At 44.2% G+C, this 19,663-nt stretch overlaps 1 protein-coding gene across 1 annotated transcript in view; it reads left to right on the forward strand.

Moving 5' to 3' along the window:
* The first annotated feature begins 5,316 nt into the window (after positions 1-5,316).
* plch2a (phospholipase C, eta 2a) overlaps positions 5,317-19,663 on the forward strand; it is a 144,829-nt gene continuing 130,482 nt past the window's right edge. The window contains exons 1-2 of the mRNA XM_059655609.1: positions 5,317-5,866; positions 13,126-13,272. Of these exons, the coding sequence (XP_059511592.1) occupies positions 5,737-5,866; positions 13,126-13,272 (277 nt within the window). The 5' untranslated portion in view covers positions 5,317-5,736. The remainder of the gene's footprint in view (positions 5,867-13,125; positions 13,273-19,663) is intronic.

The raw sequence follows: 19,663 nt of genomic DNA on the forward strand, positions 1-19,663 counted from the left end.
GCTCCACACCCTGTTATCGCAGTTCTAAATGCAGTGTTCATTTGGCTTAATGCATACAGTGTTTATGGCTAACAGAACTGTATAATCCCTCAGGGACTAAGAATTAATCAATAGGAGACAATTCACTTAAATAAAGGACTTGAAGTGTAGCTCCTTTCAATGACATCTCAGTTGTATTATACTTAAGTACTTTTATGAAGTACAGTTATTGTTGTAATTAAAGCATAATGCAGTTATTGTCGTAATTAAAGGTTAACACAGTAACAAATTTACTCACATCAAGATCCGTGAAACAGCAAAAAGATCAATCAGCAGATATATGTGTCACAGATGTTGGCTGAGGGAATCAATTTTGGCCAGAACCTCAGGCAAAACTGTTTTGCTCTTTGTCAATGTGGTAAGGTGAGATTTTTACACCCAGCTGAGATTGCATGTAAAACCCTCTCCTAAGGTAAAGTCACTGTTGTCCCGCTCTCTCACTAGGTATAAATAACTGCTGGTGTCCCACACCAGGTGGAATTTCATGGTGAGCACAGTTGTCACAAGAAGTGAAGCCCTGCTGTTAACATCAGTCTGCATTACAAGTCAGCTGTCCAGCCAACTGAGCTAACTGTCCCTTCCTGCCTCCCTCCTGTGTGCATGTGCCCTCCCTGGATAGAACCCCTCAGCTGATCATAATCTGTCCCGAAAGCCTCGTGTTGCACAGCCCTGCGTTAGATACAGAGTAAATGTCCCTCTCTGCTGTCCCATCAAACAGCACAGGGCAGATACAGCACAGATTAAATGTTTAGAAAGCTCCTTCTGTCCAACCAACAAGACTCAAACCTAAGAAAAGTGCCTCATGTCGAAGTTAAGGGGAGGAGCTGAGTGCTGTGGTACGTGGCAATAGCAAGAAGGCAGTCAGCTTAGAGTGGGGCTTGTGTGGTGTAGTGGATGTGTCCATATCTCAAGGTCAGGAATACTCCCACCCTCTCCAGCTGTCTGCCATAGCACATTCAAACAGGTCGATTGGAGAGATATGTACGGTCAGCTCTGCTGGCCAGGGAAGTCAGCCACCAGCGATTACATGGCCTGTAGACTTTAGCAGGCAGGTGGAAGTGAGCTGTTATCATGTGGCTTTCCCAGGGAAGAATCATTACTGGAGCACAGTGGTTCCCAGACCCCTTTCAGTATTACGGCGCACTTCAATGAGACAAACAATACCAAACACACTCAATGTCCATGCATGAATTTGCAGAATCTGTGTGCACACAGCATCGGGAGGCTATACATGCTGGAGGCTGATTCAGGTAGAGGTGCCTGGTGCCAGCAGATACTGCCTTCATCAATAGGCACCAGAGGAGTTGGCAAGTATGGACACAGCCTCAATGCTCAAGTAAGGCAGAGTTGCTTCCGGAAACCTCTGCAGCACATTTCTCACCTGGTCTATGCTGTGGCACGCACGCTGGTGGTAACCCTCTGGTGTCAGCAATGGTTCAATGAGGCTTTATTCCGACTGTAAGAAGAGGATGAAATGTGTATGGACAGCATACCTGCATCCTGAAAGGAATACAGCAGAATTCTCCTGGGACCCAGGAGCCAGGGTAAATTCCTCTGCTCTTCATGTTTTGCAGCAAACCCTGTGAGAAGAATGAGGGTGGGAAGAAGATCACGGTTTTGAAGGGAGCAGCCAGACCCACTAAAATGTACTGCTTTCTGCGCACCTTCTCTGCTGCTGTAACATTGTATCCTTCTCTCTGTTCTATTACCTGAATGCACTTTGTATGGTATCATCTGCCAGTGCTGCATGTAAAACACAACTTTTCACTGTACCTGGGTACATGTGACAATAAGAAATCAAATCAAATCAAAATGAATTCAGAGACAGCAGAAACTGCAGATGCTGGAGAATCTGAGATAACAAGATGTAAAGCTGGATGAACCCAGCAGGCCAAGCAGCACCAGAGGAGCAGGTGCTACACCAGCTCTACACCTTGTTATCTCAAATCAAAATGAAAGTCTCTTGAAGATATGGTGTAGGATTGTGGAGGGAGTGCAGCAGGGCTGCTGACTCTGTCTGTTTGACACTTTATCTGTTAATTTATTTGTTAAGCTGTAGTATAGTCTAGAAATCTGGCTGACCACTGTCAAAGAGAATGACACAGTGTTTTAATAAGCTTGGTATGAGTACCTTGCTGTTTAGTGTGACTTCTTGAAGTATCCCTTCCACTGTTGTTGTGAGCCAACAAGTAATTTCTGAAGGGAAAATGCTGGTGGTGGTTCTGTTCCTCCCACTTGCTTTGCTTGACATTCCCCCTGCTGTCTGCACATGTTATTGTGGCTGCTGTAATTGGCTTAGAGCCGCCACCCTTTGCTTCTAACCCACTCTGTTTATATCGCCACGGCTACTGGCTCTGAGATGGCCCCAACACAGTGGGTTATATTGTTCTTGTCTATTTAAGAACAAAGAGTTTGAAGCAAGAGCTTGCATTTGTATAGCAGCAACTTGAACTTCTGTATAGCACCTGTTAAGACCTCAGGACACCCCAAAAAGCTTCCAGCCAATAAAGAACTTTTTGAAGTGTCATTGCTGTTGTAATGTAAGGAATGTGGCAGCCAATTTGCATGCTGCAAGCTTCCACCAGTACAATGAAATATGTTTTCACTGATGTTGGTTTTGGGATGAATGGGACCCAGGAGCCAGGGTAAATTCCTCTGCTCTTCAGATACAGCCCTGCAATCTCTTCCATCTACCCCAGCCTTGTGTGATTGTCACAGCCAAAAGCACTCACTTATACACTGCACTGGAATGTCAGCTTAGATTTTGTTCACAAGTCTCTGGAGAGCTGGTTTCGGTCAGTAAGTCTAACTGATGTATTAGAAACTGAATGCTGTTAATGATAATGTTTGAAATAATTAACAAATATGCCAGAAAAGGAAAAGAGGAGAATTGTTTTAGTGCAGCAAGCCATTATGATCTGCCTGAAAGAGTGTTGAAAGCAGATTCAATTGTAATTTTCAAAATGGAAGTGGATAAATACTTGAAAAGTAATCATTTGTACAGTTAAATGGAAGAAGTGTGGGAGTGGAATTAATTGGAAAGCTCTCTCCAAGAGCCCACATAGGACTGAGTGGACTGAATGGCCTCCTTCTGTGTTATGGCAAAAGAAGCAGACAGATTGTAAATGCCAGCTCCAGTCAGGATAAACAGGCTTTGCTCTTTATATTGTGAGAGCTGAAGGCTGCTCAGTTAGACTTGTGCCCCATTGTGTTGTGGTTGTGTGTTTCCCATGTTGTCACTACTGTGTGTTCCCTATTGTGTTTATTACGGCATTAGAACATGGAAAAGTACAGCACAGTACAGGCCCTTCGGCCCACAATGTTGCGCCGTGGATTAATCCTTATCCAAAAATAAAATAACCTAACCTACATTCCCCTCAATTCACTGCTGTCCATGTGCATGTCCAGCAGTCGCTTAAATGTCACTAATGACTCCGCTTCCACAACTTCCACTGGCAAACTATTCCATGCGCTCACAACTCTCTGGGTGAAGAACCTCCCTCTGACGTCTCCTTCATATCTTCCTCCTAACACCTTAAAACTATGACCCCTTGTGGCAGTCAATCCTGCCCTGGGGAAACGTCTCTGGCTATCGACTCTATCCATGCCTCTCATTACCTTGTACACCTCGATCAGGCCTCCAGAGAGAAAAGTCTGAGCTCAGTCAACCTCTCCTCGTAAGACAAGCCCTCCGGTCCAGGCAGCTTCCTGGTAAACCTTCTTTGCACCCTCTACAAAGCCTCCACATCTTTCCTATAATAGGGTGACCAAAACTGGACACAATATTCCAAGTGTGGTCTCACCAGGGTTTTGTAGAACTGCAGCAAAACCTTGTGGCTCTTAAACTCGATCCCCCTGTTAACTCTCCATGGTGTCACTATTGTATGCTCCCTGTTGTGTTACTGCTGTGTTCTCCAGGTTGCCACTATTGTGTGTATCCCCATTATGTGGCTGCTGTACACGCCTTGTGGTATTACTCAGCTGTCGTCCATGATGAGGAGTCTATGGCAGAGACAGTGTGAAATTGCTGCTGTTGTGGATCTCTGTTCGACCACCAGACTTTGGAAACTGACACTAAGCTCGGAGTCAGAATTATTTCACTTTTTCAGCTTTAACAAACAAAGATTTCAAGAGTTTTCCTGTACGGATAGGAGGACTGGTATATAATGGTATTGTTTCAGGGTGTTGAATGTGGCATTATTACTGGGAGATTTTATACCATTATTATAATGTATTAAAGGACTTTTAAAATATTTGTTTACGGTATATGAGCATTGCTGGCAAAAGCAGAGTTTTACTGCCCATCCATAATTGCCTTTGAGAAGATATTTTGGTGTGTTGTTACCAGCCATTACTTCAGGGTTTATGATGGCACATTGTTATATATTCGAAAGGAATATTATAGGAACTATTACAGGATCTCTCAGGTAGGTCTTGTTAGAGGAAATTGGAGGAATATTTTTTGGGGGTATTATATTGAAATATATTTTGGCAATTATAGGACATTGTAGCATATTATTGTGAGTTTATTCTGATAAGATCTTTTGTATTATTAGCAATTATGTGCCTGTGTCCGCATATAGCCACGGAGAATTGATGAAAGCAGCCAGTGTGAAAGGAATTGTATAAAGGTGGCACGCTTTGAACCTGGCATCAAAGGTATTGTAATTTAATCTCTGTGTTGCCTGATGCCCAGGAAGTGAATATCTTCAGTTTAAAATATTAAACAGCAACACTGTGAGCATGCCCAGGTTTTGGAAGCTGCGATGAGGAATAACTGATGTGGGGGTTGATGGAGTCACGGTAAATGTTGCTGGGGGGGCGGGGGGAGGGAGCGATACAAAGTCTCTGTCTGTGTAGGCAGTTGTGTCCTTGGAGGATTAGGCCAGGGATTACCTTCGTTTGCTTCTTGTTGACCGCAGCAGAAGGCAAAAGAGCCAAATTCCAAGGATACTATCCATTGACACGGGGCTATGTCCATGGAGTGGGAGAGGCCCTGGCTGCTCTGAAACCATATGGTTCATAGAATGGAGCTGCCTTTGATTTAAAATGGTCCTGATTGGGATAGGGGGTCTGAGAGAAAGGATAATCCCAGCTCTTTCCCTCTGGCCTGGCAAGGGTCAGACTGCTGTTGTATAGAAACCATAGCCTGTGTGTGAGTTGGCAGATTTGGATTACAGGCTGAAGCCGATTTGGTCTCTATCGGGATGCGTAGATGCAATTAGCATCTCTGTGTCGTCAGCACAAGGCACAGAGGAAAGCTTATGTGATCTGAGAGATCCCAAACACACTGGTCCTGTCGCACTGCGTTCTTTGACCGGGTTTTTTTAAGCAGAACAGCAGCCCCAGAGACCCCCCCACTCCGACACTCCTGTGAGAGGACTACCATTTTGTCGGAGGGGGTGAAGAAGGCACAGTTTGGAAAGAGCTCGGAGAAGTCTACATTTGCCTGCGATGAAGCTGGATTAAACGGGTTAATGGTGAGCACAGACTGAGAAGGCAGTTACAGAGGATCAGATGGTGCAATGGGCTGGCACCCCTAAAGGAGGCGCTGCGCGTGCGGCATTTCAGGATCGCGGGCTGGGATCACTGAGGCAGATCAGGAACACGCGGAAGAGAATGTTTGGTGAAGTTTGCATCTGATCTCCGATATCACATCCTGAGGGAGGAATCGAAACGATCTCTCAGGCAGTGGTGATGATGAGCTTCCTCAAATCCCATCGCTTGGTAGCTCGGCATCAATCCTCCATTTATCGCCTTGCTGAAGACTTCTTCTGGATTGGAGGCAGCATCGTGACACCGGCCACATGGAGGCTAGGGCAGTTTGGTATGTTGGATGGAGTAATACTTGCTTGCTCACATGTTCATTTTCAAAGGAGGGGAAAGCACGGGGTGGGGGAGAGAGAGTGTGATAGATCTGCAGTACCATAGCATTGATCACAGCACCAGGACTTACCAAAGGGCTTTTGTCATCCATGAAGTCATTTTCAAATGTAGTCAATGTCATATTGTAGGAAATGTGGCAGCTAATTTGTGCACAGCCAGGTCCCAGAAGCAACAGGGATAATGACCAGATAATCCGTTCCTGTGATTTTGTTTTTCATTCAATTTGTGGGATGTGGCCATCGCTGGCTGGGTCAGCATTTATTGCCTGTCCCTAGTTGCCCTTGAGAAGGTGGTGGTAAGCTGCCTTCTTGAACCGCTGTAGCCCACCTGCTGTGGGTTGATGCCCTTAAGGACGGAATTCCAGGACTTTGACTCAGAGATAGCAAAGAAACGGAAGTATATTTCCAAGTTGGGATGGCGAGTGGCTTGGAGGCGAACTTGATTGAAGGTGGCAATGTCCCCCTGTATCTGCTGCCCCTGTCCTTCTAGATGGAAGTGGTCATGGGTTTGGAATGTGCTGTCTTAGGACCTTATTGGTTAAGAAATAAATATTGGCCAGGACACTGGGATAACTTCACTGCTGGTCTTTGAATTAGCACCTCGAGATAGTTTATGTCTACCCAAAGCAACTTGCCGTCTTAATTTAAAAGGTGGCACTCTGTCAATGCAGCACCCCCTCAGTACTGCGCTGAAAGTAACTGCTTAGATTCAAGTGTCTAGAGAAAGTATGAAATAGGGCTAGCTCAGGCTGCAGAGGGTTTAAAATCATCAGTTTTGGAATCGTAAAGAATTGAATCCTGTCTAGAATACCAGAGTGCAGTGAGGGAGGGAGACCATTCTTTTAACCCATTAATATCTTTTTCCGACCAGTTCTAACTTTTATGGCAGTCTTTGTGAGGTGCAAACTAAATACTGGCATAAAGTAGGCCTTCACTAATTGTCATGCCAAATCGCTTTCATATAAGGTAATAAATGGATTTAGTAGCTAAGCCAGCAAGATTTTTGATGGTCCCCAAATGAATCATTTAATTACACAGGCAGTAGCTTAATCCTTCTGTTAATGGATGTTGTAATCAGGTTGACCAGATTGTGAGCCTGTTCATGTGTTTGGCCAAATCAAAACAGATTGAATGCAAATTATACGTTTTACTGTTGTGTGTGTGTGTGTGTGTGTGTGTGTGTGTGTGTGTGTGTGTGTGTGTGTGTGTGTGTGTGTGTGTGTGTGTGTGTGTCCTCTGTCTCTGCATATATGAAAAAGTGAGTGTGTGTAAATTTCTGTCTCTCACCGGGTTGGGGGGTAGTTTTCTGGCTCATGGAAGTGGCAAACGTGAAGGTTAGAAAGGTACTTAATGGGGCAGGGTGGTAATGTCTCCAAACTCCACTGCATCAGAATTAAATTCAAGGCCCCTTGCTGCCCTGTCACCAACTGATGCTCTTAAATTGTGAATGAACAGCCACCTAAAGGCCTCACCCTACTGCTGCTCGGATTAACCCAGCTGAAAATGGTGACCATCAACATTCTTGATGCCTTTAAAAAGACGCGGGGAGATGCAGTGCTTTATTTTCCTCTCCAACTCCATATTGATTTGGCCCCTTCCTGCACTCCATGCACCCTCCCTGCCTCCCCCCCCCCCCCCCCCCCACCCACCCTGCCAGCACTCACCTTTGAGAGTTTGCAGTGCCCATAATGGGCTTTACTTGTAAATACTCAATTGGACTCGTGGGTATTTTTACTTGTGGCGATTGCTAGCTAATAGAAAGAAAATGGACCTGTTGCTGTGCTGGGTGTCCAACAGGTCAACCGCAGCTGGTTTCCCTTGATCAAAGGCAATCAGTGCCCAGTTGAGAGATTGGTAACTGAGCAGCGGAGTGCCCAATCCTGTGACCCCCTGTCCCTGCAACTGCCCTCTACTGAGAAGCCTGTACAGATCACTTAGGCTTTACCCAGGGACCTCTGCAAATCTGGAGAGAGGGAAGGGGCAGCTCCTTTGAAACTAAGGGCAGTTAGGGACGGGCAATTCCATCAGGGTCACCTCTAGACTGTGAATGATTTGAGTAAAGCGCCATCCTCCATGGCACTGCTGAGTTGTAGCTGCTGAGCTCAGATTGACTGAGAGTTTGCTGGGGGTGGGGGGGGGGGCCCTTGGGGATGGGACCCCTGAGGTTTTTGATTCCAGGTGAAGTGCTATGTCTGGTCTCACCATCAGCCCCACTGTTCCTCACAAACCAAATCCTAATTCCTTGACTTCAGTTTGAATTCTCTCTGAGGTGTCTTCTCTTTGTTTTTATTTCTGTGTATCCGTCTTCTCTCAGACATTTACAGTGGTTTTCTCTCTGTCATTTGTTTTATTTTCTCCTTCTGGTTCTGCTCTACTCTTCTGCTTTTTGCTTATCGTCTGTCACCATTACTCCCTTGCCCTTTCTGTAAGGCTTAGCCCTCAGGCCTCTCTCTATGTGAAAGGATCCCACTAAAATGCTGCAAGTTTGGGGGAGCAGCAGAAGAGAAACTGACTTGTGCGTATATATTCCGCAATTCTAGACACTTTATCGATGAACGAATAGCTTTAAGATGTAGCCCTGTGCATTGTGGGGAAAGTTGCAGCCAATTCCTGTACTGTAAGCTCCCCAAAACTACAATAAGCTACACTCAGGATGAGTGTAAAATTCTTAAAGGTTTGACAGGGTTCACAATTGGAGACTGTTTTCGTTAACTGGAAAATTCAGAGACATAGTTTCAAGATGAGGATGTTGGTCATTTTGGACTGGAGTGAGGAGAGATGGCTTAGGGGTGTGAGCCTCTGCAAATCTACCCTGCAGATGCTTAATCTTTGAATATTTTCGAAGTCTGAGATGAATAGATGCTTAGAGGCTGAGACAATTGAGGGATATGAGGTAATGGTGAGAAAGTCAACTTGACGTAGAAGTTCAGCCAACATTTTATTAAATGACAGAGCAGGTCTCCTGATGCCATTTCTTACTTTCTTGGAGCACCACATGGTCTGTTTTCAATCATTTACAGAGGGGTAATTATCAACCAAGAACAAAGGGTTATCCACCCCACTGTTCATCAAACAGCTCTAACACTCCAGTGCTGACCGAATGCCACACTGGAGTGTTGCCTCAACTTAATTACTTGAATCTTTTGAGTAGAACTTGAACACATAATGTTCTGAGAGTCCAGCTGCTAACCTATAGCTGATACCAGATGACCAGGCCGCAGCATCATTCAATTCCATGTAGGAGGAGTTTTGTTGAGAGTGGTTGAGGGAACTCTGCAGCATCTGCACTCTTTAATTTTCCATGACCATCCTCTTCATACTTTACTTAGAATTAAATAGAAAATACAGCAGGGAATTAGGCCTTACTGCCTCACAGATCTGATCCAAAATGCACATGGTCCTTCCTCCCACCTATCAGCCTGTTCCTTTCTCTCTCATCTATCTACTCAACTTCTTTTAAATTGCACCTTCACTATGTGCCTCAAGTGCTCCATCTGGGTATGAATTCCACAAATATCACTCCCCTCTGTGTTAGAGGATTTCTGTTACTGTCTCTCTTTACTTTTATCCTGAGGCTGAGATTTCCACACAAGTGGACAAGTGCTGGCCTAGATTTTCATCACCTTGGAGTGCCTGTCTGTTGTGGCAAAAATAGCAAGATGACGTTTTTATAAACCCCAGAATTTCCCATCTTTACAGCCTGGGTCATATTTTGCACGTATAGTTCACACAGTGAGCTGACCATGTGGATCTGCAGAGATAACACAGTGTGGAGCTGGAGGGACACAGCAGGCCAGGTAGAATCAGAGGAGCAGGAAGGCTGATGTTTCGGGTCGGGACCCTTCTTCAGGCACAAATCAAAATTCTGTAATCAAAATTCATCAAATTCATTCTGCTTCACCTCCTTTGTAAATCCCTCAGTGCACACATAACTCTAGGCTCTCCCACCTCCCTCCAGCCTGGAATTCTTCCTCACAATCTTTAACCACACTGGCCTCCTGGGAATTGTGCCCTCACTCTGCCTTCTGATGCTCCTGCCCCAACTCCCTCAGTTTCTCACTGACACTCCTCATTGTTACTTGCCTTTACGCCTCCAAAGAGCTCCCCAAACCTGCTCTTTTAGCTGTTTCTAGTAATCCCACTGAACTCTATGGGGCACCTTTTACCTTATGTGAGATTGTAATGTGACATTGCCTGTCTCTGGCCTTGCATCAGCCCATCTGCTCCCAGACCCTCTGACAGTTCTCAAGTGAACGTTGAAAATATTTGAAACTCTTGCTGCCTGTATCTTTATTCGCATGGAGTTCCATTCGCTCATCACCCCTGTACTCACTGGGTCCTACTCTGGTGACACTTCAATTTTAAAATGCATCCTTGGTTTTTGTGTCTCTGTCCTCTCTCCATCTCTGTAATCTCCTTCAGCCCACACCTGTCCGAGATCTCTGAGCCCTTGTTTTTGCAAAGAGCTCATTATGGAGTCCATAATCCCAGGCCTCCTCCACCCCAAATAAAGCATTAAAATTAGCTAATTTCCAGATGTAGAATCCAACTTTAATGAGTCCATGATGTTAATTATTAACATAACCGAGCATCGAGATGCTAGAATTTAATTTGAGAGCAATTTGTACCATGCACATTTACTCTTTAATTATTCACTTGGTGCTGGCTGAGCTGAGCAATATCAGGCTTTGACGCACATGGGTATAAAGTGTAGAAACTTTGTGCAAATGTGTTTGTGTGTGAATCTGATTGTGTGAGTATGTGAGGGAGAGAGTTGCTCATTCAGATCAACCACATGCTGCCTGAAATTCACTATCTCCCTCAGTTTATTGCACCGAGATTGAGGTTGTGCTATTTTTCTGAAATGCACAAGTTGGGATAACGCACATGTTGCCACCAATACTTTGGTGTTTTTGCATTCCAGAAGCTTCCCCAGCCTCTTTCCCTCCATTTTTCACTGTGCCTTTTGGACCATCTCCTTTGCAACACACATTTAAACATAAAATTCTGTTTCTCTCCCTTTGTGCTTTCCAACATGTTGAAAAGGTTGCACCAGGAGTGCACTGGATTCTGAATCTTGACTAAATCAGTGATCCACAGGAGTTTCTTAAAAACAGGAGAAAGAAAGGTGGGAGCTCACCAATCACAGTGCTGAAAATGCCCAGACACCAGTCAATGTAGTTGTATTTACAATGAAGCTGTACTGTTGTTTCCGCATGTAGATCTGATAGGGTTATTAGCATGGAACAACATGAATGTATCGATCTGTGTTGGATAGATTAGTTCGTCAATGATCGTCTAATAGTACTTTCCTGTTTAAAACATTGCGACCAGAAATGATTATGCTGGGGAACTTTAATAAGTAAATGGATCCAAAAAACAAAGCATCCCGATCCTGAACTCAGCTCCATGGCGACCTCCGCAATAAAATGGACATCATTGATCAGTCAATCTGAGCCAAGCAGCCTATGGGCTAAAAGTTGTTTTAATCCATTGGTGGGCCAGGGGCATCCTTGGGGCATAGATCGATTTAAGACTTCAGCTAAAATGTGAATTTCTTAACCTAAACTCCCACCATGGGGTATTTGAGTGATTTTAATCCCTTAGTTGTTGTGTACGTCTTTTTTGGCCCAATCAGATGACAAGCCTGAGAGTACTCTGCACCTCCCCCATTTCTCGCCACAACCAAACCCCGCCCCCCAGCCCCTCCTTGCTCCAAGCAGCTGTCACTGTGAATGAAATGGAGGGAAGCTCTATCCCATGCTGACATTTGATCCATCACACAGGGGGTTGATTTGATCTAAAATACACTGGCTGCTGCAAGGCTGACAGAAGCACTTTCAGTAATACTTTTGAAAAGAAGTTTGGTAATTACTTGTAAAGGATACAAATGCTGGAGGCAGCCGAGAGTAATAATTCTCCAAGAGGCACTGAGTCTTTTACAGCATTGAAAAGGGCTATTTATTCTGGTATGAAGACACTTCAGATTTAATGTGATTATGGACTTGCGTTTGAAGGATTGGGAATTGCCTGGATTGTGTTTTTTAAAAAGGTCAATTAAATGATCCATTGGAATTATTTTTAGAAAGCATTCCTTCAACACCACATGGTCCAGATAATTTGCTGCTTAATCAGTTGCCAGTTTTACAGTGCTGTTTTGAGTCTTGAGTTTGGACTTTTCAGTGGAGGAAAGCCTGCTACAGAACGAGATGTTCCACCCGTGTTTCCCAGAGACAATGTGTGTGATTAATGACTTGACCACATGTACCAGAAGACCAGACTGACGGACTTTTCTACACCCTGTCCCTCTTACTTGCATTTATGAGTAACCACCGTTGACCAGATCATTTGTTATATTGAGATTTGGATAATTATGTTTTTAAACTTTGTGTTGTGACCTGTGGAGTAGTGAGGTGAGAGTCTCATTTGTGTGCACTTCTCCCATCCTGGCCTAAAAGGCCCATCAAGCCTATGCTAACTATTGTTGCAGCTTTCCAATAATCATGAGAATTATAGATAAGGTTAATGGTAGGTGTCTGTTCCCTAAGATGGGGGATTTCAAGACTTGGGGGCATATTTTTAAAGTGAGATGAGAGAGATTTAAAAGAGATATGAGGAGCAAAGTTTTTACACAGACAATGGTTCATGTGTCAAAAGAACTTCCTGAGGAAGTGGTGGATGTGGGCACAGTTAAAAGATACTTAGACAAGTAGACAAATAGGAAAGGTTTGGAGGGATGTGGGCCAGGAGCAGGCAGGTGGGGCGAGGTTAGTTTGGGATTATGTTCAGCATGGATTCGTTGGACCGAAGGGTCTATTTCTGTACTGTATGACTCTATGACAATGACTCTAAATCCATTCTTTTGCCTGACCAGCCCAATGCTCTGTAAATTTATTTCTGTCAAGTGTCCATTCAAATTCATTTTGAAATCGTTGACGATGAACTGCTGGAGATATGATAGACCAAATGACCTCCTGCTGTGCTTAATGGTTCGATGTGACATTTGATCAGGGAGAGCTGTTTACAGTGCAGCAAAGTTCAGCTAAAATGTGAATTTCTTAATCTAAACTCCCACCAGTGGGTATTTGAGTGATTTGAATCCCTTAGTTGTTGTATACGTCTTCTTTGGCCCAATCAGATGACAAGCAGGTGATGTGTGCATTGACGTTCTCTCGCTCTCTGTCTCCTTCTCTCTGTGCAGTGGAACGATGTATGAGTTTAATGCAGTCGGGGACCCAGATGGTGAAGCTGAGAGGAAGCTCGAAAGGCCTGGTTCGATTCTACTATCTGGACGAACACAAGACCTGTATTAGGTGGCGACCATCCAGGAAAAATGAGAAAGCCAAAAGTAAGTATTGGCATCATGACGTGGGCTCCAGTTAAAGCAATGACATGCAGCGAATCCTGCACCCTCACAGTCTCATAAGCAACTTGCATTCATGTAGCACCCGTCAAATCCCGTGAAACATCCCAAAGTCAATTTCTAGTTAATTCATTCACTCTTACAATCACTGTTGTCATTTTGATAACACGGCAGCCAATTTGCACACAGCAAGATCCCACAAATGTTGGGCGACCAGTTTATCACAAACAGTGGCATTTAGCTGGTGCACTGGGGCTATAAAATCCAACTGAAGTTTGGAAGGGAGAGAGTGTGAGAAAGCACCCCTAATTAATTTTGAGGACAAGTATGTTTGAGGCAGAGCAGGGGGAGGATGGGGTTGCAAATTGGGAGTCTGGGAAGTGATGTAGAAAGAATGCTACGAGTGTGTACAGTGTTTAGAGGATCCTGCTAATAAGACTGTCTAATTAGAAGTTTAATTATTCATAGAGAGAAATTGCATCGACACATGCGATTTGTCCTCTTGTGGTATTTTATAACTCATGAGGCCAGTGAAGGTCTATATTGTAACAAACCTTTCAAATTAAAGTGAGCAGAATTAAAATGAGAGGCTATAAAGCTGCAGATTGCATTGCTTCAGAGATATTGAGGTGTAATGAAACATCACAACTCATCCATGACTCACTGCCTTTTAAATATGCATTCTCAGCATGGGAGTAAGCCAGGATTAGTCGGTCAGCCCTGTGAGATGATAGTGAGCCTTTCTCATGGACCACTTTAGACTATCTGCTTGCTCTGCGCTGTACCATGGGGGGAGCTTGGAGGTTGCACCAGTGATGTTGTTGTCAATCCAAGTCAAGCAGGTCTCTTGCTGGGAGGGCAGCCTGCAGGAGTGCATGTTCCCATTGCCGCTTCTGATCTGGGTGGCAAAGACTGTGGATTTCAGATCATTATAGAATCTCTGCAGAATGGCAAGAGGCCATTTAGCCCATTGAGTTTGTGCCAGCCCCTGGAGGAGCATCCCGTCCAGACCCAGATCCCCTACCCTACCCCTGTAACCCTGCATTTCCCACGGCTAATCCACCTAGCCTACACATCCCTGGACACCACGGGCAATTTAGCACGGCCAATCCACCTACCCTGCACATCTTTGGACTGTGGGAGGAAACTGAAGCATTTGGAGAGAGACCACGCAGACACGAGGAGAATGTGCAAAGTTCACACAGACCATTATCCGAGGTTGGAATCAAATCTGGGTCCCTGGAAGCAGTGCTGACCACTGATCCACTGAAGATCAGTTGTCAAAAGTTTGGTGAGTTGCTACTGAAAAAGGCCCTTCCTCTAATCAGCCTGTGGTGGAGATAAATGACTGACTAATCTGTTCTTTTGTGCATTGTTTAAGACATGCCATGGGAAAGCCCCCCTTGTTTTCTCTGAGACAGCACCTTTAGGGCAAGATTATAGCATGGTGGGAATATCTCTGAACCAGTAAAAGAGTCGTAGAGTCATACAACATCGAAACTAACCCTTCGGCCCAACTAATCCACACCAACTAGGTTTTTCCAAACTAAGCTAGTCCCATTTGCCTGTGTTTGGCCCATGTCCCACTAAACCTATCCTATTCATTTACCTGTCCAAATGTCTTTAAATTCTGTAATTGTACTTGCATTTATCACTTGCACTGGAAGTTCATTCCACATACGAACCACCCTCTGTGTGAAGAGATTGACCCTCTGTCCTATTTAAATCTTTCTCTACTCACCTTAAAATTATGCCCTCTGGCTTTTAACTCCCCTACTCTAGGGAAAAAGACCTTTGCTAGTCACTTTATCTATGCTTCACATAATTTTATAAACCTCCTATGCGCCAGTGAAAAATGTCCCAGCTGATCCAGCTTCGCCTTGTAACTCAAACCTTCCATTTCTGGAAACGCCCTTGTAAATCTTTTCTGCACCCGCCCAAATTAATAATACCCTTCCTCTAGCAGAGTGACCAGAACTATCTACAGTACTCCAAAAGTGTCATCGAAGGTCCAGGCCAATGTTCTGGTCTAAGGGTTCCGGTTGTGGTAGCTGGTGAAAGTTAAATTGAGTTATTACTTTGGGAATATATAACACTGGTCATGACAGCCATCGCAGATTTTCATAAAAACCCATAGAGTCCACTAATGCCTGAACCAGGCCTGGCCAACTCGTCAGAGATAGTAAGAACTACAGACGTTGGAGTCTGGGATAACACAGTGTGGAGCTGGAGGAACACAGCAGGCCAAGCAGCATCAGAGGATCAGGAAAGCTGATGCTTTGGGTCTGGAATGTGGCTCCAGACCCATAGCAATGTGGTTGATTCTTAACAGCCCTCTATAATGACTCAGCAAGTGACTCAGGTCAAAGGGCAAGTGAAGATGGGCAACAAATGCTGACCTGGCCAGAGATGGCCACAACCCAGCAAAGAATTTAGAGAAAACAATGTTGATCCTGAGGGGGTTGAAGGAGCTTCAATTTAATATCACATCTGAAAGAAAGGACCTTGGGACCTGAAAGGTACAACTTTCTGATCGTTGGTGAGAATGCCCCACAGTGAGTCATAGCTTCCATTAGTGAGTATTGCAAATCAAGAAATTTAATCTGAAGAACAGATGTGAATGGAGGAAAGAGTCACCAAAATGATACCGTAGCAGCCAAAACCATAAATTCATGAGATTGACATTCCTAAAAGAATTTGAAAGTTGATTACAATATATTCTTTTATTTATTTGTTTGAATAGCCCACCAGAAGGTCTACAGTCGGTTTACTCTCTCTTATTTGGTAAGCAGATGCAGTGACTACTCTGTGTAATCATTCTGCAGAGCCATAATCTAGGGTTTATCCTTCAGCAGATTTAGTGAAAAAAGCCTGGTTATTGCATCTGGGAGGTGCTCCAAATGTGTCATTAAATAACGTGCTCAGAAAATTGAAAATTACATAAGAAGCAACGAGAACAAAATCTCTCACTCACTGCATTTCAATCCAGCCAAACAACAATAAGCTGCATTTATGCAGCACCTTTTAATGTAAAAAAAAATCCCAAAGTTCTTTACGGAAGAGTAGATCCAACAAAGTTTGACAGTGAGCCACATAAGTAGATATTCCAACAGTGACACAGACCTTGGTTTTAAATGCTACCTGAAAAATAGGAACGAGGAGAGGTTTAGGAAGGAGCTCAGTGACCAGGAAGCAAAGGCACTGCCTGTCTTGCTGGTGCATTTGAAATCCTGGTGCTCAGGAGGAGTGTGGTGATCTGAGACAGTTATAGGGCTGGAGGAAATTATAAAGATCAAGAGGCGTAATTGTCATAGAGTGATCACGAAACAAAGATGAGCATTTTAAAATCGAAACAATGAGTGCCTGGGAAAAGGGACGAGATAGGTTAACGGGACTTATTATACAAGTTAGGAAGTGAACTTAATGGGGACGTGGGATGAAATGGGGGTTGGGTAGCAACATTGTTAGAATATTGGACACAGTCTAGAGCACAACATAATGGCATTCTCTGGACTCAATGGGCTGCTCCTCCTTAATCCCTTTGGCAGCTAAGGAAGAGAATTGGGGTGAGGTAAACATGATTTCAGCTCTGGTGAAAAAAGTCCAATTTGCAATTAATAATCTTCAATCTTCAAAAGGTTTACCCTGTCAAACCCCTTTCTCTTTAAAATGTTTCCAGTTGTAGAAGGTTGAAAAGCCACGGGCCAGAGATATAACACAGGGAATTTGGGAGAAACGTCCTTACCCTAGAACTGGCCTCAAGGACTCATAGGTACATTTAAGGGAAAACTAGAAAAGGGTATGAGGGAGCAAACATTTGGTAGATGGAGTCAAATGTGGGAAAATGTGAACTTTTCCACATTTGGCGGAAGAATAGAAAAGCTATATGCTGTTTAAATGGAGGGACATTGCAGAGGTATAGAGGGATAACAAAGTGTGGGGCTGGATGAACACAGCAGGCCAAGCAGCATCTCAGGAGCACAAAAGCTGACGTTTCGGGCCTAGACCCTTCATCAGAAAAGGGGGATGGGGAGAGGATTCTGAAATAAATAGGGAGAGAGGGGGAGGCAGACTGAAGATAGATGGAGGAGAAGATAGGTGCAGAGGAGAGTATGGATGGGGAGGTAGGGAGGGGATAGGTCAGCCCGGGGAGGACGGACAGGTCAAGGGGGTGGGATGAGGTTAGTAGGTAGGAAATGAAGGTGCAGCTTGAGGTGAGAAGAGTGGATGGGTGAGAGGAAGAACAGGTTAGGCAGGTGGGGACGAGCTGGGCTGATTTTGGGATGCAGTGGGGGGAGGGGAGATTTTGAAGCAGGTGAAATCCACATTGATACCATTGGGCTGCAGGGTTCCCAAGCGGAATATGAGTTGCTGTTCCTGCAACCTACGGGTAGCATCATTATGGCACTGCAGGAGGCCCAGGATGGACATGTCATGTAAGGAATGGAAGGGGGAGTTGAAATGGTTTGCAACTGGGAGGTGCAGTTGTTTATTGCGAACTGAGCAGAGGTGTTCTGCAAAGCGGTCCCCAAGCCTCTGCTTGGTTTCCCCAATGTAGAGGAGGCCACACCGTGTACAGCGGATGCAGTATAGAGGGATCTGGGTGTCCTGCTGCATGAATGACAAAAGGTTAGCGTGTCAGTTCAGCAAGTTATTAAGAAGACAAGTGGACCCTGGAATTTATTACAAGGGGAATGGAATATAAAAATAGAGAAGTTTTACAGCTGTCCAGGGCCTTGGAGGATCACATCTGAAGTACTGTGTACAAGTTTGGTCTCCTTATTTGAGAGAGGATTTAACTGCATTAGATGCATTAACTGCAGTTCGGAGAATGTTCACTTGAGTCTTTTCTGGTTATTTGACTCTGGCAGGAAGAATGCTTTAGTAATCAACTCCACACTCCCAGGCCAGTGTGTAAATGTTTCGCTTAATCATTAAGGTGGTCAACTTTTTTCTCTTTATTACTGTTATATAAAACAAAAGAAGAGTTTCACCAGACCTTTTCTATAAAATCCGAAATAACTTGTTTATTCAAAACAAACTTGTCCTTTAGACAAATGGCAAAGCTGATTACCCACTAAGCTACCGTAGAAAATTAAACTGTATCCCGTTAATGCTAGAACACACACATTCATACACAGGACACAGCTCCACAGAGGTATTAGGGGTGGGAAGCAATTAAAAGAAAAACTGACAATACTCTTGTGGATCAAGAGTCTAAACTAAAAGAGTAAAATGAGTTGACCTCTCTCAGTTCCTCCACTTGACTGTTGATGAGATCCAGTTGCTGTCAGCTGCAGAGTGATGGAGTTAACAGTTTTCAGGATTTGTAAAGAAATCAGGAATACTGATTGTTGGAACTTTCTCTGGTTCACGGAAACAATTTCACTGAACTATCTCTTTAGCTGATTTTCTTTTAAGGTTTTAATTTTACACAATGAGAGAAAGGGAGATGCTTCCTTCCTGCCACTTTCTTCCAACTGTCAACAGGTCCCAAGTCTGTGGCAAACCAGAAGCTAAAAGTCCAGAAGCTGTTGCTAGGTGATGGCAGCAGAGATCCTAGAATTTCTCTTCAGGTTTGTTTGTCAAGTCACTATGGCTGTGAAGAAAATCTCTTCTATCTTTTTGAAAGCTCTGGGTTGTCTAGTTTTCCAAGATTATTTGCTTGTCCAATAAACAGCAAATAACCCCCAGTTCTTCCTGGATTTTCTTCTAAGCAATCATATGATTTAATCCAATACTGTCCAAATAGTTCCTGGCATGAGTGTGTGAGCCAATGAGGAAAGATGGGACAGGCTGAGTTTAGAAGAGGTGGTCTTAGTAAAATGTACAAGATCCTGAGGGGACTTAATATAGATACTGAAAGGATATTGCTCCCTTGTGTGGGGGAGTAGAATCAGGAGACATAGTTTAAAAACTAAAGTTCCCTTTTAAGATGAAAATGAGGGAGACACGTTTTTCTGAAGGTTGTTAGTTTGTTGAATTCTTTTCCCTAGAAATGAAAGGAGATGAGGCCATTGAGTTTTCATGGCAGAGTTGGATAGATCTTTGATACACAATTGAGTGAAAGGCTGTAGGGGCCATTGGAGTGGAGGGATTGTCAGGGGGCAGGAAAACAATTTCAGATACGATCAGGTCTGACATGTTTAGGGCAGTGCAGTGGCTCAGTGGTTAGCACTATTGCCTCATAGCACCAGGGACCTGGATTTGATTCCCAGCTTCAGGCGACTGTCTGTGCGAAGTTTGTACATTCTCCCCGTGGCAGCGTGGGTTTCCTCTGGGTGCTCCGGTTTCCTCCCACAGTCCAAAGGAGTGCAGGTAAGGTGGACTGGTCATGGTAAATGCAGTGTTACAGGGATTCATTAGTGGTGGATCT

This window comes from Stegostoma tigrinum, chromosome 28, assembly GCF_030684315.1.
Source record: "Stegostoma tigrinum isolate sSteTig4 chromosome 28, sSteTig4.hap1, whole genome shotgun sequence".
NCBI classification, from domain to species: Eukaryota; Metazoa; Chordata; class Chondrichthyes; order Orectolobiformes; family Stegostomatidae; genus Stegostoma; species Stegostoma tigrinum.